The sequence below is a fragment of the Ambystoma mexicanum genome, chromosome 2p, assembly GCF_040938575.1.
Source record: "Ambystoma mexicanum isolate Mex_15411 chromosome 2p, UKY_AmexF1_1, whole genome shotgun sequence".
NCBI classification, from domain to species: Eukaryota; Metazoa; Chordata; class Amphibia; order Caudata; family Ambystomatidae; genus Ambystoma; species Ambystoma mexicanum.
Genome location: NC_090923.1, coordinates 1181802393 through 1181824249, shown reverse-complemented (window position 1 = coordinate 1181824249; position 21857 = coordinate 1181802393). Strand labels below are relative to the sequence as shown.

At 46.5% G+C, this 21857-nt stretch overlaps 1 protein-coding gene across 9 annotated transcripts in view; it reads right to left on the bottom strand.

The window, feature by feature from the left end:
• ATP2B3 (ATPase plasma membrane Ca2+ transporting 3) overlaps positions 1-21857 on the bottom strand; it is a 1317805-nt gene that overhangs the window by 699161 nt on the left and 596787 nt on the right. For all 9 annotated transcript variants that reach the window (XR_011302157.1, XR_011302158.1, XR_011302159.1 and 6 more), the window contains exon 4: positions 7875-8072. Coding sequence is in view for 6 of the 9 variants with exons in the window: in XM_069645362.1 (XP_069501463.1) it covers positions 7875-8072 (198 nt within the window). In the remaining 3 variants the exon portion in view is untranslated. The remainder of the gene's footprint in view (positions 1-7874; positions 8073-21857) is intronic.

Below are 21857 nucleotides of genomic sequence, written 5' to 3'. Positions count from 1 at the left end.
CTCAGGGAAATGGGGGCTGGGGGGCAGCCCGGGTCTCCCCAAGCTGAGGGTGCACCTGGACCGCAGGAACCAGCAGAGCCTATCCGGTCCCTGTTTCAGGGGTACAAGTCGATGTGCCACGGGCGGGGGGGGTGGCAGCACAAGCAGGCAAGGACACAGGTGATGATGAGGACATAGCGGCCTCAGTGTTGGTCAAGGCCTTCAATGATCACATGGAAGGGCAAGCAGAGTTTTTGGGGGTACCTGCCCCGCAGCAAGAACAGCCAGAGCCTGGTGTGCTGGTAGAGGTACTGGATCTCAGGACACACAGCAGGTCAGGCATAACTTTACAAAAGGGCATGTCCACCATAGCGACAAAGGGCTGGCTGAACCCTGACTCAGCGCAGCTGATGAAGAAGAGGCTGGATGCCAAGTACAGATAGGTGGTCTATGCTCCTCCCCTCGCAGCCGCAGCAGCATTCATCTGTAATTGTGACGGCATCCTTGTTTGCCAAGCCACAGACCTCAGGGGCATCGTAGTCTTCGGCTGTGGCCCTCCTTAGTGAGGAAGACAAGCTGTTGGAGGCTTATGGGAGGAAGGCGCATGTAAATTCAGGAGCTATCTTGGCAGCCGCAAACCAAAGGTTGTGGAGGGAAATTGCTGACTTCCTGCCAGACCTCACTCTCATCAGGCAGGATTTACAGAAGCAAAAGTAGTGGCACAGGATTTCCTGGAATCAACCATGGAACGCATTGACATGGCAGCAAGAGGAATATGTGTGGCTTCAGACATGACGCAAGCAGCATGGTTGTATGCCACCAAATTCACGATGGTTGTGCAGGAGTGTATCCTGGATCTCCCTTTCAAAGGGGAAGAGCTCTTCCACTCCTCTATACATGAGGATCTCAATAAAAAGAAGTCTTTTGGGTCATAGTGCAGATCAGCCCAGCATAACGGGTCGTTCTGAGTCTCTAGGGGCTTCCAGGACCGTAGGTCCAGACAGCCGAACAGGTTGCCTAATCTACAGTGGCACCAGGACTAGAGGGCCACCTCAAAAGGGTTCTTTCAGTCTCCCTCCTCCAACCCAGCCTCTGAGGCCAAGAAGCAATGAAGGTGGCATCCCGGTCCATCCCTCACGAGTGAGGGGCAGGTTGGCTCTACATGAAATGTAATGGCGTTCTCTTGTAAAAAACCCATGGCTGCTTTCTGTGGTTTCAGGAGGGTTTTGTTTCCCTGTCCCCTCCCCGCACACAATTTCAGCCCCCTTGCTGCAGATAGGTTCCCCGGTTTTGATGTTGGCTATAGCTTCTCTCATTCAGAACAAGGCCGTGGAGCAGGTGCCCCCGACTGAAAGGTGCTCGGGTTACTATTCCAGAATCTTTGCCATCACCAAAAAGAACCAGGCTGGCCTGAGGGTGGTACTCGATCTGTCCTATATCAACCTTTACCTCCGACTCAAGAAATTCAAGATAATGACCCCAGCTCAGATCACAGAGGCTCTCTGCAAGGGAGAATGAATGTGCTCCCTGGACCTAAAGGATGCATACCCGAATGTCCCGATTTGGCAGCACGCAGGCAATTCCTGCAGTTAACAGTGATGGGGCAGCACTTCCAATAGAAAGTGCTTCCGTTCAGCCTCAACTCTGTACCTTGCGTCTTCATGAGCCTGATGAACACCATAGCGGCGCTGCTCCGAGTCAGGGATCACCATGTCTATCCATATTTGGACGACTTGCTCATCAGGGGCAGCTTGCAACAGGCAGCATGCAACACTATTAGTTCCAATATTTCATTTGTTTTTAAAACAAACTAGGGGCATCTCCACATTGTCGTTGGAGTTTAGAAGTAGACCACACTGCGTTAAGCTGTACTGGCCTGAAGAAAGCCCAGAGGGAACAATGTAAATGTAAACTGGAATTGTCAACAGTTTACCTCTGAGATGGAAACAAAAACAATTGAACCGACATAGTGCACTTATGATCAACATAGTACACTAAATCACACTGTCTACGAACCACACTGTTTTTGTGCTGTATTTATGACAGATTTTGTGAGAAATATACAAAGTATATGAGTTGTGCTATCATATGAACTTATTATGTGTCATTTTAATACTTGTTTTGTAATATTAACTGTGAACATATTTTGTTTTATTATTTATTAGTTGATGACTGTTTTATACTCATGTCTGGCTGTTGGTTACTGCCTGTATCATACTGTGTGGCAGGGTGGGGTAGCCTGTACTCAACCATGTGTATGTGATATTTCACATATCTAGTGGCAATCGGAGCATACAAGAACATGGAAGGGGAATCTTTCTCCATGGCCAATCCAGTGGCAAAGAGTCATTTGCAGGGACTGACCAGGCTGTATCCCCCAGTCCGTAAACCTCACCCTGTGTGGGATCTCAATGTGTTGCTAACAGCACTGATGCACAAACTGTTCGAGGCCATGGCTACTGCTGACATCAAGTGGGTCACGCTCAAGACGGCACTATTGGTAGGCCTCATGTCAGCCAGGCACATTAGCGAGATCTTAGGTGTTGGTGGCATCGCAGCCTTACAGTCTTCCACAAGGACAAAGTGGTCATGAGGACGCATCCAAAATTCTTTCCGAAAGTAGTCTCCTCATTTCACATCTAGAAGAAAATTGTACTCCCAACCTTCTTTTCGGATCCTTAATCCGAGGTGGAGAAATCTTTACATTGCCTAGACGTCAGGAGGATTCTCAATTTCTACCTTGACCGGACAAAACAGTTCAGGAAGTCAGATGCCCTTCTTGTCACGTTTGGCGGTACTTCACTGGGAGGTCAGGCATCCAAGGCTTCTATAGCCAGGTGGATGGTGGAAGCTACCAGTGAGTCATATAAACTGCAGAAAAGGTTATTCCCTGAAAATATGCATGCTCACACGGTAAAGGCTAAGGCATCAGCAGGGGGACAGGTGCAATGGAAGGACATCAGTAAAGCCGCCACATGGACTTCACCATCTGCTTTTTGCAAGCACTACTTGTGCCCGGGCAAATGCCCAAGTTGGACAAGCTGTCCTCAACTTGACAAGGAGTGTGGGCCTTGTTGGGCCTCCTCAGTGAGGTGAAGCTGAGCCTCTCTAAGGCAAAGTGAGCAAGGGGTCCACTTCTGGATTACCCTTGGTTACTTAAGGGGAAACCCCAAAATTGATAACAAGAACTTGTTTGCTAAACAAACAACTACACTCTTCTCTAAGGGCTATATGGGCTGCAATTGCCCATACAGTATGGAGGAAAGGGAACGGGACATAGGAGTAATTATAAGTTACTTGCTGTAGTGACTAACATACTCCTATTCCATAGTCCCCTCCCCGCTTACAATTCAACCCTCTGTCCTGTCCCCATTTAAAATAGGTTAGGCTAGATTAGCCATCCGGCACGGACAAGGGGGCTGAGTCGAGGCGCTGGAGGGCAGGCGCTGTGGGCACACCGTGGCCACGCCTACACGCGCCTGTAAATTTAAAGTGGAAATGCTCTTTTTTTGGAAGAAAAAAAGGTGCTGGTTCCGTTTCTAATGAGGGACGCACATACAGTATGGAGGAACAGGAGTATGTTAGTCACTACGGTGGGAAACCTTTCATTTCTGCCCCATGCGTGCCTGTAAATTGTAAATTTAGGCTAAGGCCCACAAACCTGTGTTAGAACAGGCACCCTTGGCAATGGGCAGTTCATATGTTAGAAAGCTGGTACTTTTACACCCAGCTAAAGCTTACACCCCCTAATTGATTGCTTTCTTGATATTTAACCTGCTGCATATGTAACATAAAATGCGGCTTGTGAGAATGTTGTATTACAATGCATTAATAGACCCCAAAGCTTCCTTTACACTTAAATTCCATTTCTTGGGGAGGATAAGACCTCCCACCCTTTCCTAGGCACTCTTCTGCTTACTTTGCAGCCCCTCCTTCGGTCCAGGATTAGGTGCGGTTATATAGCAATTCCTGGGTGGGCTCTGTTGTAACTATTAGCTCCTTTTAAAGCATCATTTTCCTTTAGACTATACCCCACTTTTTTCCTCCAATATGGTTGAAGCCTTGCTGTTGCATTGAAGCCCACAGATTTTATGCTGTGCCAATTCAACCTGTAAAATATCTTGGGCCTCATTACACCGTAGGCGGTAGCCATGGCGATATTAGCCCTATTCCGGGTCCGTGTTCCCGGAATGGGGACTTACCAGGTCATTCCGACCTTGGCGGGACCGGTAAGTCCCCATTCCGGGGACCATTCCCCATTCCCATTTGAGCCCCCATAGGGCTCAATGGGAATGGGGAAGGAGCTAATAACGGTACCGCAATTTGCAGTACCGTTATTAGCTCTGAAGTCCCTTAGCGGGTCCCTTCCGTAACGCCTGGGAAACCCAGGCGTTAGGGAAGGGACCCGCTAAGGGACCTCGTAGTAGGGCGGTAAGGGATTACCGGCACCGGTGCCCTTACCGGTGCCGGTAATCCCTTACTGCCTACCGTGTAATGAGGCTACTGTCTAAATGCCGACCACATGCATTAAAGATTTGTTTACAAATCAAGTAGGCGTAGAATGCATTCTGCCCCACGCTTGCCTGTAAATTGTAAATACAGGCTGAGGGCCACGAACTGTCTCTGTATTAGAACAGTCACTCATACATGGCTGTAACATATGTTCAAAACGTGTACTTTTATATTCTTGTGGCATTTTAAAGGCCTTCACCCTCAAAACAGCAGCTGTCTTGAGCTTTACAATGCTGTGTCTGTAAGTTGGGGTGCTGCTTGTGAGAATGTGATGCTGCAACCCCTCAATTGACCCCAACGTTTCATTTAAACTTAAATTCCATTTCTTTGGGAGATAAGACCTCCCACCTTTCCCCAGCACTGTTCTGTTGACTGTGTAGCCCTATTTTTGGTACAGCACAGGTTTTACTTATAAATGTCTGCTTGTGTTCTATTGGGTACGACGTCCTTTCATCGCGGGATGTTTTTTCACAGGGTTTTTTACCTCAAATTTATTTATGAAAAAACTCATCGAAATTTTTAGGGGGGGGGTTAGAAAAAAATATATATGGGGTGTGGGTGCTGGGGAATAGATAAAAACTTAAAGGAGATGGTTGTTTGGGGGGAACCCCCCAAAATAAAAAATTCTAAAATTCAATGAGTTTTTTCATTAAAAAATCAGCGGTAAAAAAAGCTGCGAAAAAACATCCCGCGATGAAATGACAAGGAACCATTCTATTGTAACTTAACAATTCTGTATAATTTGCCTTCAGACCATAACACTAGAGGCTCCTACTTGCTCTGTTTCAGCATCTGTCACCGGCTATATTTCTGCTCTTCAGCCACTCCTTCACCTTCAGATGTTTGTGGGGCAGTGGGCACGATCTGTCCCAGCAGAACCCCTCCTGTTTGAGGGGCATAGCTTTGCTCTTGGGATGGACCATTGGGTTAGAGATCCAGGGCCAAGGACTTCAGAAATCATATAATACTCACATACTTGTTACCCCCGAGGCTTCTTTGCTTATTTTCCTTCCTCTCTCCAGAACGAGCGCCTTTCTTCCCTCGCCCACATGCCTTATGCTGCCCCCTATATAAAATGCCCCTCTTACACATACCCTCTCTTTGTTTAATGTACTTCAACGTAGCTAAACGCTTTTTTTTCCACATCTGGGAAGAAATTGGGGTTCAGTCAAATACTTTATCAGAAAAAACTCCTTGGCTTTTGCCCACTTTTCTCAAAAGCAATGGTTACACATGTAGGCAACTATTCTTTTATGTATTTACTTATTTTTGTATTTGTTGTTTTGTATCGCGCCCCAAGCAACTTAGGGATATTTCGGAGAGCTGAAACCATGAAACCGGATAGTAAACTGGCCCAAAACTGTTTCCAGCCACAACCTACCCTTGAAGTGTTATTTCACATGCAATATTAAATCATACATTTTCCATAGCCTTCCCCTTTATCAACAGCAACAGATTTCACCATAAAATCAAACCAGAATCTCTGGGAATGCACATTCTGTCTGTTCCTTGAGTCTGGGTTGCATGGTGTGGAGTGGCAAGTGAATATGCATAACGAATGTATATTTCTCCCACACAATGTGTCGTACATACACGCCAACATGTCCATTTCATTTGGGAGAGACTCGCCCAGTCTTTGTTTCTCTGCATTCAGGGACATATTTGCCCTCATTACGAGTCTGCCGGTAACCCGTTGGTGCTACCGGCGGAATACCGGCAGACTCGCCTTGTCATTACCGGTGTCTGCTATCCTGGTGTTACCGGGATATTACGGATGCCAGCAACGGCTCTAATAGGACTCCATGGAATGGGCGTGCCCCCATCACTGGCACCGGTGGAAGCGGTGCTGGTGATAGGGGCAATTCTTTGCCGGTAGGGGCCTGAACTCCCGGCAGGTCAAGCCTTCCGGTAGTTCACTACCTCTATGAGCAAAGTCGGAGTGTGCCAGTCCATGAAAAATGCCGGATCCAGTATTACCAGCCGTTTAATCGTCATTTTTCCCAGACCGATACACTCATAATGAGGGTAATAGTCTTGATGTTGCTATTATTAATGGACAAACTATAAGCCACAGAATGCAAAGAAAAAGGCAGGACTGAATGAGCATCTCCCGAATGACACGAGGCATATTATTAGCATGTTACTTCCTACTTCATCCCTAGTCATTGAGAATGTTTCTAACACACATAGAAAATGATAATGATGTGTTATTTATATAGCGCTTTATAGAGCACATACTTACATACAATATCACCCAACCAAAATTGGTAGTCATTTATCAATCTTGCGGATCACGCTCAAATCACAGCATCGAGCGCTCAACCGGCTGAGCTATCTTACCGGCTCAAAGCATGAATTGTGCACCAGATACACAATTAAACTAAGCCTGCATGTTGGCTATTTGAACTGCTATTCACCGTGATATTAGCTGGCTCGCATAGTATTATCTGGCCATGGCGAATGCATCATTTAATGTTGCATGTAGAGTACAACTTTAAGTGTAGGTAGTGGCTTGGGAGGGTTTACTTCCTGTTCTTCCTTCAGTTAAATCTCTGCTCTTCTTGTGAGTTTCTTGCGAGTTTGGGAATATCAACAACATTGTCTCACAAATGCAATATTTCCCAGGCAAATTCATGCACATTGCCCTGTAGATTACTGCACCCTCAAAAAACGAACACATATTAATACAATTCTCATTCCATGTTTTTCTGCAACAGTAAACTTGCTATTTCAGGGATAGTGTTTTGGGGTAAAAGTGGTGGTGTGCTTTCATGTTGTGTGGTAGGTTTCTAGGGGATCCATGAAAGGTAATACTATTTCAGTGCCTCCTAGGAACTGCTGGTGATGTGGACAGGGCGATTATAGCATCTCAGTGCTTTTGCTAAGATACTGGTGGTGTGGTTTGGCTTTTTTGTGTTGATAGGGGATCCATTGGAGAGCATATGGTCTCAGCGATTTTGGGTCGTGCTGCTGGTGTGATTTCTTTGGGGTTTGGGTGTGATGGGAGGGCATACTCCTCGTCCGGTGTTTTTGGGTGACATTGTTCGTGTTGTTTGATTTATTTGGTAAGTCTTTGACAGTAAGAGCGGGGTGTGGGTATACTGGCTCAGCACCTTTGGGTAATACTTGACAGTAAGAGCGGGGTGTGGGTATACTGGCTCAGCACCTTTGGGTAATACTGGTAAGTCGGTGCATCCTAGGAGGTTTTGCTAGGGCAGTGCGTTGGTGGCAATATTTCTGATTGTTTGGAATGCTAGTAGGTGGTTGATATTGAAATAGACATATTTCAGTAAGGGATATTTCTGTTGAGGGAAGCCTCCTGGCTTTGCTCAGCTGTGGTCAGCCCTGCCTTTGCAGGATGAACGCCTGTGACGTGCACTCACCTTCGCTCTCCTCTCCTGGTGGTGCATAGAATGAAAGGCCCAGGGATATGATGGCGGCAATCTCGAGGATGATGAGGGTCACGTCCTGCAGAGCCTCCCAGACTAACTGCAGGAATGTTTTGGCCTTCTTTGGTGGGATGAAGTTCATGCCATAGATCTGTTTCCTCTTCTCGAAATCAGCGAGGTTCTCCGAAAGGCCTAGAGAAAGAATAAGAGAGGCATCTGTAACCAGTGGACAAAAGACAAAGTCAAGGTGCCATGCACTCAAGAAAGACAAGCCGCTCTGCACTCAATGAGCTCATGAGGTTCTTCACTGCCGGCTGCTGTGTAACGATGTGGGCTCTCTGTCCCCGGGAAGCCCTTCTGAGCTTTCCTCATGAGGAGCACATACACATGCATAGGTGATGTTAATAGCCCCTATATATGCACATAATGACTCTGTATATCCCTAAATAAACGTTGGTTCCTAGGCCAGGGCAGAGAAGGCTTTACTTCTCTATCTCACCACTCATTATGATAAAATGAACATAGAAGCCATTGCTACTTCATACAGGAGGTAAAGAACATGTCAACATGAAAGCGGCTTGATGCAACCAGAGGTTATGTGGCTCTTTCCTCTGTGTGTGCACAAAAGAATGCAATGATTCAACTGCTGCACATGTATCTATCGCATGGGCCACAGGAAAGTCTTACTTTATGGCTTTTTAATAAAATACTGTGCCGATGTTTGCTTGAGAGCACAGATAGTCTATAAGAGGATTTTTGGAGAGCTTCGGTGAAACAAGATTGAATATGCCCATCAGTGTTTTGTTATGTTCACACACCAGACCACACACAACAAACACCAGGCCCGCTAAATGCTGGCCAACAGCATCTACTCCAGAGCCCTGAAATCTCAGACTCTCATAACACGCACCCACAAACCATGGAAAGGCAGACACATGGTGGAGGCCTTCTAGGGCCCGACCACCCTGTCATGACTACATCTCAAACGAAGGCTATGATTGGCCTTCAACACTCCCGCCCAGCGCCGGTTTTTCCTGACAGCACCAACCAGGGATCTCAAAGATGCTCAAACATCACCTCAACAAATAAATCCAGACAGGTAGTGAATGGGAAAGGCATATCTGTACCCACAAACTCTGCCATGACTACTGACTTCACTGAACCCTCAGATCTGTAATATGACATTGTGACGAATCAACTTCCGGACACCAGCAGTGGTCTAGGGAGGAATATTGGTTTCTAAACCATCAATCAGCCCCACACCTGTAGTACACCAGAAGGGATCTGGACAGATTGGAAACACAAGCAAATTATAAACCTCCTTGTCCAATTTTGGTAACGTGAACAGAAGGCTTATCTCCACAAGGTGGTGGATCGTTGGTTAGTTGCAATACAGCGGAAAAAAAAACACAATTATTACCCAATATAAAAGGGACTGTCCAGTCAAGGTTGTGTAAAAATATCTACTTTATCATTATCACAACAGACAGTTCTAGCACATTACAAAATACAACCCACCCTGTAAAACAATGCAGAGGACAGACAGTTTAAAGAAGGAAAGTGAGTGCACTCTGGATACTGACAGGAGGGTAGTTGGTAAAGTAATGAATCATAATAGTTGAAGGATACTTGGTTTCAGCACAAAAGGAGCAATGGGTTGTAAAAATAATGTCACTAAGGCCTTCGGCTGGCCTACACAGCGGCTCTGGGCGAGGAATCACTGTCTCAGTGCTGGTTGGTGCGTTTGAAGACCTTGCCGAGGCATCGCGGAAGGCGTTAGCGACTGCAGTCTAACAACAATCAGCGGTGCGGTCGATTGCAGGCTCGACTGGCTTGAAAATGTCCTTTAAGGAAAACGTCGGTAGATGCTTGTCGATGCACTCCTCCTAGCTTCTTCACTGTGCTCGTGTTGTCCTTTAAGGCAGAGGACCCAAAGCTGAGGAGAGTGTTGCAAGCAACGGCCTTGTCCTTGGTTTGGTTCAGAGACTCTCTGGCACTTCCCAACTAGGAAGCTTGCTGCAAAGCCTAGCAGGGCACACTATGTGCTGGCTGGGTACCGATTTTGGAGCTGCTGGAGGGTCCTCTGGATTCAGTATCTCCCTCTGTTCCCTGGGAGATGTTTAGGGAAGCGATCTTGCTTCCCTCTTTGGAAATCCTAGCCTTCCTTCACTGACGAAAGCTGTAAGGCAGACTGTACCTTCAGCCAGGGTCCAATGCTGAGTTCTGCTTGTTACTCCTTGCAAAGTCTTCAGATGATCTTCCCAAAAGAGGGGCTTGACCCTCTTTGAAAGCTAAATGGACCACCGGGATTGGTGTATGCTAAGCCTACCTTAATGACCCAATCCTGGGTCCCCATCATCAATCCCCTGTATGCATGAGGTCATAAATAGAGTGCTTTGCAATGGAAAAGGTAAAGTGGTGAGAACTTGTAATACTAAGTGCCACCCATTTTCCTGTCTGTTGTGGATCAAAGGGTTTGGTTAATTGAGCTCTCTGTGGTTGCTGAATAAAGCGGCCGGTCTCCCTTGAAGCTGTGGCGAGACCATGCTTTCTCTCTCCATCAAATCACATACTCCTAGCCTCTGAGTGGGGTCCCCCTGCGGGTGTTGCCTACTGTAAATACATGTACCAGACATGACAGCTCACTGTCATTGATACTTTGAGGTGAGAGCTGGCTTCAGGTTGACATGTTAAACATGAAAAGGGGTGTTGGGGTTTTCTATCTCCTTTGTTTTAGCCTCTGCAGTCAGGCCACATGTGGGCCTGTTTGAAGTATACTCTATTAGTATGTTAATTATGTTAATTGCTGCCCCCATCTGCAAAGGGTAAACAAGTGGACAGGGCTGATTCATGGAGCCTTTGATAGTTACTTAGGCTGGCCATGGCAGGAGTAAGGTTTTGGCCCTCCCCCTTCTGCGATGCATCATGTACTCCACCTGTCAGATCCCAACTAAATATGACAGGGAGGACTGCTCCTTTAGGCTGTGTCCACCCAGAGTACACAGGTCTATGTGTATGTCGTTCGGTCAGCATTGGAAAATGTGTGCAGATTAGCCCCACACATTTTCCAGAGGTTGATCTACCATTATTCAATTTCATATACAATTTCAAAAAAAGCCCAGGTGAGCATACTCCCACCGTGCAGATGGTCGAATTCCTCACAGACATCCCTGTCACAGTCCAGTTCATACATGAAATTGTTTGCTTTGTGACAAAGGATGTATTAACAAAATACGGCTGCCTTTACTGAAGCATATTGCTTGGGACAAGGGATCATTGCGGTTTCCTGACTATTGCCTTAATCGAAAAGCATCATACAGACATTCTATAAAGATGAACTGCTGCTCCACTCTCTCTAGAAACAGTGGTGTGAAGTTGTCCTGCCTGCCTCGACCTTTCCCACATTCAACCGTTAAGCACTGTAGATATTTGGGCCTTAGGTGTGCCATTGTGATACTGTTTACTGCAGGTTGGCCTACATGCTGCCGCTCAGTACACAGTGCCTCATTTTCCCATGCAAGTAATTTAATGTGCATTACTGCAGCCTGCAGTGTGTACTCTTGAAGAGATATATTATTTCCCGGCCTTGGTCTCAGTATCTAGGTAGCTGGTGTGTCTCTTTAAAGCAGTTCTGGTTGGTGATGGCAACTATCTGGAAACATTCTAGCTATTATGCTAAATATTGTAGAATTGTAACAACTGTATGCAGCTGCTCTGTTTAATCTGGAACCCACAGTGCTAATTCAGGGACTTTCCAGGTTGGCATGTTTGAGAAAACCTTCAGCTCCCCTCCATGGGATGAGATAACATTTTGGGATTAGTCTTTATTGAAAGTTAGTAAACAAAGTACGTGGCTCGACTCCATGCATAGAGGATCCAGGCCCAACTAAGGGCAACCTGTGAAGCCAAGCATATATCTAACAACAATAAAAGGCCAGATGTATGTTTGTCCGATGCCGTCATGTGCAATAGAGGCTGCCCGAGCCCATAGAATGCTACCCTACAGGGAGCTGTGGCCTGAGGATATACAGTGGTCCATGTGCATAGCTTTGCCTGCTGTCAGCACTAGAGGGAACTGTAGGCTTGGGCTTTGGGCTAAATAGTGGTCCTCCTGTGTGAAGGTCTGTACACTAGTATCTAATCATTGAGATCAGACATGTGAGGAGTTAAACAGACCCCTTTTAGAAGAGGTTATCTTACAGGCACTTACAGTGCGTTCTGCGTCTTAAGTGTGTCAAGCTGTCTTTTAACTACGACTTCGAAGTGACCTTTACCATTCCCAAGCATTACAGTTTAATCAGCAGGTGGCCTGCATCACTTTCTGCCCATTACTTCCCGGACAAATACCTGCATCCTGTAGTCATGATTAAGGGGGGGGATCAGTTTGCCCCCGTGCCCTGTAGAGAGAGTAGCCTAGACCACTCTGCATTTGTTGAGAAGTCTGGCTGTCATCATGGGTGAGAGCGCCTGCCATTTGATTACCCACATCTGTGGATGAAGGGGGTAATCACAGAGTATGGCTTCAGTCACAGAATCGTTCCTCCTCAGCAGCCTGTAACTCTGCTGTGCTTGTTTCATACCTGTACATATTGACAGATGTAAAGTGCTTTCCATTGGGCCAGTATAGGTTAAGGCAGGATAGCCGAAAGATGCATATCTAGGGACTGTTGTGTGGTGTTCTGCTAGGTCTGTGGGATACAGTTCACCAGGGACAGGGGTTCCAGATGTCAAAGTCTTGCTGGAGTCATGGCAACAGTGCTTGATGCTGGGGTTCATTGTAGCCCTCTCGGGTATGGTGAAGCCGTACCTCTGGCAGTGGATAGAGTGCAGGCGGTGCCATTGCTGATGACAGAGCAGAGATGCAAATAGACTTAGTGCGGTGCAATTATTGAATTCTGCCAGGTCCTTTTGTAATTCTTAGTGATGAAAAGTGTAAAAAGTCATTCTTTTCTTTGTTTATGACTAAATGCACAATAAAAAATGTAAAAAAATGACATCAGCTGTTTGTATGCTTGTGTTGCAGGGGAGAGGAGAGCACGGGTCCTGGTGTTTTCTCTACCTCTTTCTTACCTTGGGTCACTCTTTGTAACTTCAGACCTCCAAATCTTGTCAGTGTCAGGGAGTCACGACTTGTTCGTAGATGTTCACAGATGATGAAGCAAAGCCTTCTCTTTTAAAGGGTCTCTGGGCTAAGGGGACATCATGGCTCCGGCCAAAGCGATGCATCCATTCTATTCAGTGGAGGAGCCCACATTCACATTTCACAGTCTTCTTTCTATGGTTTTGTGTGTGGAGTCAGGCCTAAATCCCAGGCAACTGTCTGAGGCTGGCAGAAGACATGATCATGTATATGGGCACATCCTGATAACAATCATTCAATCACAGGACATTCAGCCTCATTACGAGGTTGGCGTTACCCCGCTGGTGCTACCCGCAGGTTGCCGCCGACCTCATAACACTGTTCCCGCCGCCTGATATCCTGGTGCCACTGGGACATTACAAGTCAAGGCGGCGGGAACTGTAAGTCCCCATTCCCGTGAATTCATATAGGACTCCACGGGAATGGGGGCACGGAAGCACTAGCACTGTGGGTAACTTTGCCGGTGCTTCTGTGAGAAACATGCCATGTAAGGGGTGATACTCCCGGCAGGTCAACCCATGCAGGCATTCTCATAGTCGGAATGGGTGCCGGTACGTTGCTACCGGCACTCTTATTTCCGGACTGCCAGCCTTGGACTGAGGCCCATTGTCTGTTTACTGGATGTGATACTAAATTTGACTGGTATTCCCGGTTGGGACAAGCCCAGGGTATACCGGGGGAAACCACTTCCCAAGCACTGCCAAATGTTAATTAATCACAGATTGTCCAGGGAGGATCTGTATTTGGACCTTTGGGTGCCTTTTAATGGCTTGCGTGCTTAGTATTGAGGTCTTAGGCTGTGTTGTGAATTTTGATTGGGACAGGGTGATGGTATATATGGTTCGGATTTGTGTTTAATGTATATTTATGTGCGAGTGCTTGCCTGCTCTGTGTCTTGGTCTCATTAGTTATGGTATTATAATCCTAAGTGTTTGCTGATTGTGTGTGTTATAAGCCGTGAAGTATCTGGCCAATGATATCTACTGGCCCATCAGTTGTGCTTCCTTTGCGAACCACGTATTGTTTTAGATCCTGTGTTATGGAGTTATATTGTCTTGTTTATTTGAAATGCAAACAAAAAAGAAAATAAAAATAATAAAGGACAGATTGTCCGAGGGTGAGAAGTGGCCCGTTCTGCCTGCCCTTAAAATCCAGTTTACTGAGCCCTTGTACCCAGACTCCTAAGTGGTTCACGCCCGGGCTCCTTGTCCACCTCGTTTGCCACCGGGTGTCCAAGGCAGATTGGTATGTTTTGCTCCTCTGGTCTGGAAGCGTCTCCTTCAGACCAGAAAACCCTTAATCAAGCGCACCTGTCCTCTTACACTGGCTAGGGTAGAGCATCATTACCCTCGGCATCCCATGAGAATTGCCTTCTATACTCATATGTGTCGATATCCTCTGCATCTTTTGACTGACAGGATGCAGGCTTTGTGATAAGGATATGGTAGCTATAGACACCAAGTACTGTATATCTATTTTTGATCATAGCTGTTTCTAAACTGTGATTTTCATGAACATCATCACAGCTTTATTTCGATCCGACAGATCATAAAAGTCATGTACAAAATTCAACAATTAAAAGGATTGTAGAATAATATGAATAATGTTGCCGATAAAAGAAGTAATACATCAAATACACTGATAAAATTCATAGAACATAAAATACAATCAATTCACATCCAAAGCTGGGGCGGCCTTCTTCAGGCGAATTACATGATTTGATCTCTTTCTCCAAGCCGGGTAGACATAATTCCCCATACAATGGGCTGCTACTTCATTCGCCCCCGCCAGACATAGATGTAGAGCCTTGTTTACAGTTCTTGAACATGATTGTTTAAAAAGCAATATCGAATATTTCCTTCCAGTCTAATAGTACTCCGGACAGAAGAAAACAAAGTGCGCTGTGCTTTCAATTACATAAGGACAGAATGGACAATCTGCAGAGTGAGTTGAGTTCCACTTGTACTTCAAACTGGCAAGAGACAAAATGGCAATACGCAATTTCATATAAAGGGCTCTCATCATTTTCGGCTGCATCTTGTCCAAATGCTGTTCAAAGCCAGGGAGTGCCTTTTTTTTAACACATATGGCACCACGCTAGCTGAGTTTGTTGTTTTCGCCCAGGTTTCAATCTCCCATCTTCTTGCATATCCCCTTTTTCAAATGAGTCTGAAGGTTTCTTGGGATGGATTCAGGGTCCTGCCAATAGCTTTCCCACCGCATCATGATCAGCTCTTTTCTTATAGCGGCCAGCCAGGGTAAATCCGAGCCTCTGGGCTGGGATAAGATATCTTTTATCACATTTCTGTAACTGCCCAGGTTGATATTGGACCAAAGGCGGGCCCAGAGGAACACTGGCCTCCACCACAAATGAAGCCAGTGCTCTGCAGTTCAAGGTCCCAAAATACCAGGATATTAGGAGCATTCGTGGGCAGGCCCAGGATGGATTTTAGGAATGTTTGTTCCACTACCAGGAGCGTGCTAATATTGCATATTCCCCATAGCTCGGCCCCATACAGGGCAATTTGTCTGTCTTGGCTCTTATAAATCTGTAGTATGACACTCACTGGGCTGGCCCTATGGGCCTAAGTAAATCTAGCCACAGCCCCACAATGCCCGGTCAGTTTTAGTGCCGCCTGGTTTACCTGGTCAATCCATAGGCAGTTAGCATTCATTCTAACCCCCAAGTAACCATATTGGGAAACCTGCTTGATCGGACCATCCCTCAATCTGATTGTAACACAGGGATTTCTCTTTACCCTACTTCTGCTAAACACCATAGACTGTATTTTCTGGATGTTAATTGTAAGCCCATTCCCATCACAGAATTTTCAAAAATAGCCAATTGTTTACAAAGGCTCTTTCTAGTGAGGGAAAGCAAGACAGCATAGTCAGCGAACAACTATCGATGGTGCGTCAGTGGGTTCAGCCAGAAGAAAATCAATGAGCCCGTTGATGAACAAGCAGAATAGACCGGGTGCAAGGACACAGCCTTGCCTGAGTCCAGCTTCAATGTTTTACTTTCACTGTCGTTTGGCCACCCGATGAATGTCTAAGTACTGCCCCATCGTTAGTGTAGAGGGACTGGATTGCTCTCAGAATTCCTAGTGGAATGCCCATGCTCGTCAATGTCTGCCACAATCTAGCTCTGGGAACACTGTCAAAAGCAGTTTTGACGTCAATAAAAACTGATAGATGTTCATATTGTTGAGTGTTAATTGCTTTTCCAGAGTCAGATGAAGCCTCCTAACCTGATCTATGTTGGTGACATTACGCTGGAACCCGGCATGGGGGTGGGTCAGCACCCCTGCCTCCAGACTCCAAGTATCCAAGTGGACCAGCGCCGCCTTAGCAAACACCTTGCCTCCCGCATCGAGAAGGGAGATGGGTCTGTAGTTGGCGGGAGACCCCCTATTACCCTTCTTGAATATGGGGGCAAATACTGCTTGGGTCCATGAGTGTGGGGGCCTGTTAGCCATTATCAGAGCATTGAATAACTTGAACAGGCAGGGAATCCAACTTGCCAGTTCATGCCTGTACCAGTCTTTGGGGACCATGCCAGGTCCAGGCGCCTTGCCTAGTTTCTGTGACACAAGTGCAGCTGATATGTCACTTAAGGGCAACACTAATGGAACTTGGTTTGTGATTTTCATCCATAAGCAACTAAAATCCTTTTCTAGGACCATTTAACTATGCTACAGCTAGTACTGCGGATTATTTTATTCTAAAATAATATTGACAAGTTCATTGTTTCTTTTTCCATGCTGATGGCCAAGAAGTGCATCTGGTAGTGAACGCCCCTAGTCTTTGCTCCTGGCCCGGTCTCTTTGCCCCACTACTGGTGAAGGACAGAGTAAATATCTCAATCTAGCTGACCAAAAGTCGCACACAATGAATGACCAGCATTATCTGTGGTTCTCTTTCCCACTCTCAAAGAACATTGGCAGCAATGCCCTCTGCAGCCCTGCTCGCCCAATTAACGATAATGGCTCCTGATCCCCCGTCTGCCTGAGTGTACTCCTGTAAAGTCAATGCAGCCGAGATCCTACAGCGCGAAGGCACTGCATCTAAAATCAATGTGAGTACATCTCAGGCATGTCCTGCCGCCACTCCCAAAATCAATGGGAGTGCAGTCTGCGGCTGCTCTGGGCGCCTCACTTTGATCGCAACCACTGCGCTGCAGTCCATCCGCTTCAATGGAAACAGTCAAGTGACTGTTGAAAGCCTGCCATACTACACAGCGTACAGTACTATTGCTGCGGGCTGAGAGCCTGCTTCATAACTCCCAACTAATATAACAGCACAACATATGTCACACTCAAGGCAAGTGTACACACATCTCTCTCCAAAAACACCTCATGCTCAAAGCAAACGTGCACCCATTCTAACCAGGGTCATACTAGGGCATACAACTGGCGTGGGCACCAATGAAAAAGTGGCCCACAGCGCAAATAGCAATTCATTCCTTTTGTGACAGGCTGTTCGAATAGTAACCAAGGGGACGTATTTTAGCCAAATGTGTTACAAATTCTGCATTTTAAAGGATATATTTTAGTAACACTGTTTAAAACTACTAGCCGCATAGTGAAGCGACTAATCAAAGTGGCCCACTTTGGCCAGAAAACGGGCCCAATTTGACCCAAAAAACTGGCCCACACCAGTATATTGGACCTGCAATTCGGGCATTGCCAGTCCGACAGATTTCTGACACAATCAAAAACGAATGTCACATATACAGCAAGTGTACAGCACCACTTACCCAAAGACATATCATTGCCCTCAAAGCGAGTTTAGAAGAATCCCGACCCACAGAAACGTCACCACACTGCTCTTCCTCACCAAATATTACGTGACGTGCATGGCCATTGCAAAATATGTCTTCATCCGGAAAAACGTAAACATTGCAAAACATCTCTTCAGTCAATTTCACACGTGTAGCACGTGCACCACCCCTCTCCAAAGAAATATGACACTCAACGCAAATACGAGGTAGGAGGTAGCCATGGTGCTATTAGCACCATAGCTACCCCCTTACCCCATACTGGGTCCGGGTTCTCGAAATGGGTACTTACCGGGTCATTCCAACCTTGGAGGACCCGGTAAATCCCCATTCTGAGAACCATTCTCCATTCCCATTCGAGCCCCCATAGGGCCCGTTATTAGATCCCTGGTCCCTTAGCGGGACCCGCTAAGGGACCTCGCAATGCGGCGGCGCAGACCTCGTAATGAGGCCCACTGTCATCCGTACCTAACCAAATCTCTCTCTCTCTCTCTCTCGCTCTCTCTCTCTCTCACACACACACACACACACACACCATGCTGACCACCCTCATTAGCAAGCAAATATAAAGATCAGTTGCACTGCCCATTCGTACCAACCAAAAGTTACCCTGACATTGGGCCTCATTCCGTGTAGGGCGGTAAGGGATACCGGGCACCGTTAAGGAGACCAGTGCCGGTAATCCCTTACCGCCCTACTACGAGGTCCCTTTGCGGGTCCCTCCTTCAACGCCTGGTTTTACCAGGCGTTATGGACGGGACCCGCTAAGGGACTTCGGAGCTAATAACGGTACCGCAAATTGCGGTAACGTTATTAGCTACTTCCCCATTCCCATTGAGCCCTGTGGGGGCTCAAATGGGAATGGGGAATGGATTTTTCAATGGGGACTTACCGGTCCCGCAAAGGTCGACTACACCGGTAAGTATCCATTGAACCAGGTCGGAGTCGTACCGGCATTGGAGGTAGTCACGGCGCAAATAGCGCCATGACTCCCACCATACTCGGAATGAGGCCCACTAACTTCTCAACCCCTCGTCAGCAATGATTGCCACATTAATAGCACGCCTACTGCCCATTTTCCAGAAACATTATGCTCATTTTAGGAGCGCAAGCCCTCGCCACTAAAAAACACCACACCCATGCCTAGTTCTGAGCCCTCAAAAACATCACACCCATGCCTAGTGCTGAGCCGCTTTCTGACAGATGTTAAACTCTTAGGGTCTGGTTCATGGAATTTTTGCACGGTTCAAAGTGACTTTGCAGTGCTGAAAAGTGACTTTGCACAGCAGACACAAACCCTGATTCATGGAACTGTGCAAAGTGTATTTGTGCAGTGCAAAGTCATTTTGTACTGAAGAAATGACCACTTGCACTGACTTTGCACTGCAAAAATACACTTTGCACTGTGCAAAAATTCCATGAACCGGGCCCTCAGTAAGGACCCTTCAACTCTTCACCCAACAAGTCTCCCATTCGAAGTAAGTGGACTAGCCTCTTCCTTCACATAATTCTACAAAACTGAAGGGTGCATATCGTCGTTCTGAACTCATTGGTGCTTTTCACGATGAACATAATGTCAGATAGACAAGGGTTAAATCAATGCTTGCCAGTGGTGTGATGCTCGAGTGGTTCAGAGGGCAGCTTGGGCTGCACACTCCTCAGGTGCCCACAAGAAGAATTGCCCCTTGGATACCTACCACTGGTCAGTTCCAGGATTGGGACCCGTCCCCATAGTAACCCCGAAGCAATCTCACCACTGCATCCCTCATCACGCTTCTTGTTGATGGATCAACACTGTTAACTTGAGTACCATTATCCACATTCCCACTACACCCTTAGCGGGGGCATCCCATTCCCGCGCCTCCCCGCGCCTCCCCCACCGTGCCCCTGTACGTCCTGCCCCATTCGTGACCCCCCTCCCTCCGCCCCCCTGCAGTGATGCATTCATGGAAATAACAAACCAAACACAATTCTAAAGTTGGAAATCTTAATGCCACAGCAGCTTTATTTGCATAAAGTCCCTTTCTGCTACCACAGGACTTATCTTCAGTTTATAAACAGGCCATCCACTCAGCAAGGCACATGGGACTTTGCGCTGCTGATCCACCTAGCAGATCGGCTTGCTGTTAGTGAGTCCCCGTGACTTCTTCAGGTCTCACCACTGCCTGGCCGCCAGCATGACTGCAAGGCCCACCCTCTTTACCATTCTGGACTTTGAACAGCACTGTTTCCACTGAGCAATCGCTTCAACATTGTCAAACAACCCCTTTTAAGGAATTCCTCTGTGGGAACAGTTTTGGGCGAATCTTTACAGGACCAGTACTGTTGCTAGAAGACATTTTCAATGTGTGTCAGTAAAGTGAAAGAACCCTTCCCCCCGGGTCTTGAACCCTGGAATCCCCCTACTTATCCAAGAACCATTCTGGATCACTACCGTCTTGGTAAAAAAAAAAAACAGTTTCTTCCTTCATGCCTTCTCTTACTAAACTATGCCACCTCCTGTGTCATAGTCTATTAATGATGCCGCACTAATGACCCACAACAGCGTGATATGATATGATACGTTATTTATAAAGTGCTTAATAACCAGAGGTTTCTAAGCGTGGACCCGGCGATCGAACCTGTGGTGCTCCGTGTCGTCTTTCTTCTAAGGCAAGCACGTTACCCCAAGGCTATCTTGAATTGCCACCCTGAGGGATTAGTCCTACCAAATTGCGAAACACAAGATCTGTCTAAAGAAGGACAATCTAGGACTGCCAAATTGAGGATAACCTATGCTTGACGAAGAATGGATGGTCTAGACTTGCCAAAATGAAGATGTCCTAACTGGGTCATATTTAGCCTGATCTATGTTAAGCCTACCAGGGATGTTCTACAGATCTGCCAAAGTGATGACTATCTGACATGTCAATATGAGAATGACCCAGATCTGCCAAATTTAGATTCCAATCATTGGTCTACCACATGATCTTCAACAGCTATCTTTCACCACGAGGCACCACAGACCATCATAACAGTGACTAGATGTCCACCATAAATTACTAACAGAAACAGAAAGAAGAAAAAGGAGAATACAGCCAGGCTAGAATTCAAAGGTGTGTGGGGCTCTGAGTGGGAGCTCAGTTCACTAGTTAAACCAGATCCCACAGATCAACATTGTTGCCAAACAATACTATTTTAGAATGTGCCAACTCTATTGGTTTCTGCCAGTCATCCTAAAAAGCCATCATCTACCAGTTCCTGGATCCATGCCTGCCTGGGCTATCGTAGCTCCATCTATGTGGGAAGAAACCAGTCTTCTACTGACAAACTCCATAAGCAATACAATTCCTCCATTCGGCTAAAATTTAATGCCAGAAAATAAGAACCCAGGATAGAGGCAAGAGTGGCATTCAAAGTCTTGCTCTGAGTGCATTCACAATATGACCCCTCCCTATCCCATAAGCAAGATGTGCAGCTGTCGGCCTGCTAGAACATGACACTAGAACTCAGATGTGCCGATTAGTGCCCCCACACCTCGCTTCACTGTTTGCGGCCAATACCATTGAACCTACTGCCTCACATCCCCAGATGCCATAAAGTATCATACTCTATTCTTGCTTTTGAAATCCACCTCATCCCCTGTCGAGTGGCTCACTGTGCTGGAACTGATGACCAATAGCAATACCAATAGGGGCTTCACACTGTGCTCCTCGAATTGGTTACATGTAATAATTTCAATGGGAATTTGTAGATCCGGCAAAATGTTCCATATCTGTCAAACTCAGGAGGATCTATTCCTCCAGACAGAGGAGACCATAGACCTTACACACTTAAGAGGATCCATATCTGTCAAATTGAAAATGATCTCTGAGTTACCAAGGATCCACCTGCCATAAGCAGGAACCAATCAATTCAAAGGATGTTAGAAATATTATAAGTGGCTTAATGGCCACCCATGAAGCAAACATTTTTCAGTGGGAACAGAAGAAGTATTTCTATGACACTGCAAAGGCCTCAAACAAAGGTGGTTTGCTGAAAGAAAAGCGGGGACTGGTCGTTCATATCAAAACACCAC